The sequence below is a fragment of the Penaeus vannamei genome, chromosome 27, assembly GCF_042767895.1.
Source record: "Penaeus vannamei isolate JL-2024 chromosome 27, ASM4276789v1, whole genome shotgun sequence".
Taxonomy (NCBI): Eukaryota; Metazoa; Arthropoda; class Malacostraca; order Decapoda; family Penaeidae; genus Penaeus; species Penaeus vannamei.
Genome location: NC_091575.1, coordinates 33,852,873 through 33,857,872, shown reverse-complemented (window position 1 = coordinate 33,857,872; position 5,000 = coordinate 33,852,873). Strand labels below are relative to the sequence as shown.

The 5,000-nt window shown below is 39.2% G+C and overlaps 1 protein-coding gene across 1 annotated transcript in view; it reads left to right on the top strand.

Annotated features, from left to right (window-relative positions):
- LOC138866887 (spermatogenesis-associated protein 1-like) overlaps positions 1-5,000 on the top strand; it is a 46,380-nt gene that overhangs the window by 38,498 nt on the left and 2,882 nt on the right. The window contains exon 2 of the mRNA XM_070140710.1: positions 3,814-4,035. Coding sequence (XP_069996811.1) covers positions 3,814-4,035 — 222 coding nt within the window. The remainder of the gene's footprint in view (positions 1-3,813; positions 4,036-5,000) is intronic.

The following is a 5,000-nucleotide window of genomic DNA, read 5'->3' as shown; positions in this document are numbered from 1 at the left end:
CAACACCAACCGCAGCAATATCAGCACTTCAATAAGAACAACAGTAATGAATATAATTATAGTAATAACCTCAGTAATAATACCAATAACATCCATAACACCAATGCCAGTGACTAATAACAACCACAATAACAAACAATAAAAACAACAAAATGATGGACAACCAATCACCACCATAATTAATGTAACACACCGTACCATACATAACCCAACGTAACATAAACATCTACCATTGTTCCCTTATCAACACTGAATGTAGAAGAGGTATGAGTGAGAATATCTACCTACACAATACATCTTTTCAAAAGGTGTTCGTATGGAAATATCTACCTAGAGAATATCTACTTTCATAATACAAGAGATGTATTTGACCGGTTTCGAATGTATCTTCCGTTGGAAATACGAAAGATGTATTTGGCCGGTTTCTACGTCAGGAAAACATACGTATGTGTATTACTGACGAAGATGTATTACGAATCCGGTGAAATACATCTCTTGTATTGTCAAGATATTCGTGTATTTCTGAAGATATAATCGAAGCCGGTTAAATACATATCTCGTTTTGTGAAGATATTCATGTATTTCTGACGAAGATATATTACGAAATATTACGAACTCGGTTAAATATATCTCTTGTATAGTGCAGATATTCATGTATTTCCGACAAAGATATATTAAAAACCGATCAAATACATCTCTCGAACTGTTAAGATATTCATTCCCCTTCATACCCTTTCTACATGTTATCAAAATAAACACAGTTCATTATAAACATCTCTCGTATTGGGAAAATATTCATTCCCCTTCATACCCTTTCTACATGTTATCAAAATAAACACAGTTCATTATAAACATCTCTCGTATTGTGAAAATATTCATTCCCCTTCATACCTTTTCTACTTTTTGTCACACTGAGCACGTTAAACATCTCTCGTATTGTGAAAATATTCATTCCCCTTCATACCTTTTCTACGCTTTGTCACACTGAGCACGGTTGAGCACGGTTCATTATGGGCGCTGTCTCCCCGCACGTAACAGCTGTGTATATGTTCTGTCTCCCCGCACGTAACAGCTGTCTATATGTTCTGTCTCCCCGCACGTAACAGCTGTGTATATGTTCTGTCTCCCCGCACGTAACAGCTGTGTATATGTTCTGTCTCCCCGCACGTAACAGCTGTCTATATGTTCTGTCTCCCCGCACGTAACAGCTGTCTATACGTTCTGTCTCCCCGCACGTAACAGCTGTCTATATGTTCTGTCTCCCCGCACGTAACAGCTGTCTATACGTTCTGTCTCCCCGCACGTAACAGCTGTCTATATGTTCTGTCTCCCCGCACGTAACAGCTGCCTATACGTTCTGTCTCCCCGCACGTAACAGCTGTCTATACGTTCTGTCTCCCCGCACGTAACAGCTGTCTATATGTTCTGTCTCCCCGCACGTAACAGCTGTCTATACGTTCTGTCTCCCCGCACGTAACAGCTGTCTATACGTTCTGTCTCCCCGCACGTAACAGCTGCCTATACGTTCTCTCTCCCCGCACGTAACAGCTGTCTATACGTTCTCTCTCCCCGCACGTAACAGCTGTCTATACGTTCTGTCTCCCCGCACGTAACAGCTGTCTATACGTTCTGTCTCCCCGCACGTAACAGCTGCCTATACGTTCTGTCTCCCCGCACGTAACAGCTGCCTATACGTTCTGTCTCCCCGCACGTAACAGCTGTCTATACGTTCTGTCTCCCCGCACGTAACAGCTGCCTATACGTTCTGTCTCCCCGCACGTAACAGCTGCCTATACGTTCTGTCTCCCCGCACGTAACAGCTGTCTATACGTTCTGTCTCCCCGCACGTAACAGCTGCCTATACGTTCGTGACGCTGAGGTTATCAATTAAGGCTTATCGTGACAGCCAAACCGATTCCTGATCTCTTGATTCACTTGCTCTGTGGAGGGACACGCGCCGGGCCCTTGTTATCGGGTTTTGTTTTTGTTTGTATTATTATTGGTATTATTATAATTATTATCATTATTGATATTATTATTATTATTATTATTATTATTATTATTATCATTTTTTATTATTGTTATTATCATTATTATCATTATCATCATCATTATTATTATTATTATTATTATCATTATTATTATTACTATTATTATTATTATTATTATTATTACTATTATCATCATTATCATTATCATTATTATCATTATTTCTATTATTGTCATTATTCGTGTGGGATAATTTTGTTGTGAGTGTAATATGTTTTATGTGATTTTTAGCTTCTTCATACTGCAGCTTCTGATTTCTTTTTCTTTTTTCGCATTTTTCTTCTCCTTCCGTTTATTCTTTTTCGTCTTCTGTTTCTTTTTTCTTTTTTCTGTTTTTTTCTTCTCTTTTCTTCTTCCCCTCCTTCTTTTTCTTTTTCTGCTTCTTCTTCTTCTTCTTCTTCTATTTCTTCTACTTCTTTTTTTCCATTCCCATTAACCTATAGATGAACGTTATTTCTAAGGTTTCTTTATATACATCTTCTTCTTCTTCTCTCTTTATTCCTATTTCTTCTAAGTTCTCTTCACGACATCTCGCTAATGTGATTCATTTTTTTCTGCAGATAACAACAACAAAAAGATAATATATATTTCCTCAAAGCTTTACCTGGAACCTCTAACACACGTCAAAGAAGACACGAAAATCTTTTTATAATCTTTTTATCAACTGCTTCCACATTTATTCTTAAATATTATCATCTTTAATGTCTCCTTATTCTTTTATGTCTTCTCCAATATTGCTTTCATTTTATTTAACTTCTTTTATTGATATATCTAACTTCTTTTGCATCTTTTTAAAATGTTATCTTTATTTTTTTCTTTGTATATTATCCTTTTCTTTGGCGTTTTATTTCAGAATCTTTTTTAACTTCTTTTTCAATACAATTTTCTACTTTAACTTCAACATAATTTTCTTCTTCATCTTGTATCTCATTTTCTTTTTTTATATTTTTCTCAATTAATCACCATCTTCGTCACTTTCATTTTCTTCTCTATTATCATCGTCTTCCCTTTCTACTGCATTACCGTCATTTTTTCTCCTGCTTCAATAGTAACAATTTTCCTATAATTTTCTTCTATTCCCTTTTCACTTTTTCAGCATCTCTGTCTTTTATTTTCCTTCTGCTCTAATGTATTTTCATCATCATCATTATCCTGTTCCTCCTCTCCCCTTTCCTTCTTCATCATCACCATCGCCTGCTTCTTCTCCTTCCTCCTCAATTCTCCTTTCTCCTCATCTTCCCTCTCCACCTCCTTCGCCCTCCCCTAACACCCTCTCCTCCTCTCCCTTTTCCTTCTTCATTATCACCATCCCCTTTTTCTCCTTCCTCGCAATTCTCCTTTCTCCTCATCTCCCCTATCCACCGCCTTCGCCCTCCCCTAACACCCTCTCCTCCTCTCCCTTTTCCTTCTTCATCATCACCATCGCCTTCTTCTTCTCCTTCCTCCTCAATTCTCCTTTCTTCTCATCTTCCCTATCCACCTGCTCCACCCTCCCCTAACACCCTCTCCTCCTCTCCCTTTTCCTTCTTCATCATCACCATCCCCTTCTTCTTCTTCTCCTTCCTCCTCAATTCTCCTTTCTCCTCATCTTCCCTATCCACCTCCTTCGCCCTCCCCTAACACCCTCTCCTCCTCTCCCTTTTCCTTCTTCATCATCACCATCGCCTTCTTCTTCTTCTCCTTCCTCACAATTCTCCATTCTCCTCATCTTCCCTATCCACCTCCTTCGCCCTCCCCTAACACCCTCTCCTCCTCTCCCCACAGCTGGCCGAACTGCACGTGTACATCCTGCCGCAGGACAAATGGATTCCTTTTCGGCGTCTTGCGAGGAACCAGGTGGTGGAGGACACCATCTCGGCCGGGTTCGTGCGCGTCCTGCCCGACGTGACCTTGCACGACCTTCGGCAGGAGTTTCAGGGTCAGCTGGGCGAAGACATTCCCGATAATTATGTCTTTATTAAGAGCGTTGGAAGGAATTTCACGCAGGTAAGTTTTGGGTGTTGTGGTGGAGTGGGGGTGGGGGGGAGTTGTTGGGGGGCGTATATGTGTGTATGTGTGTTTGTGTGTGTGTTGGAGAGGAGGGGTGTGTTTGTGGGGGAGGTGTGTGTGTGTGTGTGTGTGTGTGTGTCTGTGTATATGTGTGTGTGTGTGTGTGTGTGTGTGTGTGTGTGTCTGTTTGTCTGTCTGTCTGTCTCCGTGTGTGCGTGTGTGCGCCAGTGTGTATATAAGCATGTCTGCGTGTAAATGCGTTTCTGTTTTTTGTTTGCGTGCGTCTGTACCTTTTACTTCAAATCCTAAATATGTAGTTGCAGCTTTTGTTTTAGATTAGGTATTTATATCAAGTAAGTATAAAATTATCCGTGTCCCAACAGCCCATAATTTCACACCTCGTATCCTTAATGTTATCTCTATCCACTAAACTAAGTTTTCTTTTTTCTGTTTTTTTCTTCTCTTTTCTTCTTCCCCTCCTTCTTTTTCTTCTTCTGCTTCTTCTACTTCTTCTATTTCTTCTACTTCTTTTTACTTCTTTTTAAAGTTAGTGTCTTAACTACCCACAACACATGATTGCTTCACTCACATGAGACCCTCCCCCCCCCAAAAAAAAAAACATAGTTTACTTTATCTTTATGACCTTATAATCTCAAAACAAGTGAAATGCTACAGTCTCCGCGCGTAAATACTATACTCTACACAAGACATAAAGTTCAGTCAAGTAAAAAAATCACTTCAGTTTAGTTTGACCGCAGACTATTCAAGTTTAAGTATGGGGAAACATTTGTACAAGTACTATGATAACTTAGGAAAGAGAACAATAACTTTTAGAATATCTGGACTGACTTTAAATAGGAAGTATTTTTTTAGGGTGTGAAGTACAGTGTGAAAACTTCATGTGATTATAGACTGAGATAAATTACATGGATAATATTTCAGATTCCGTAAATCTATTTATA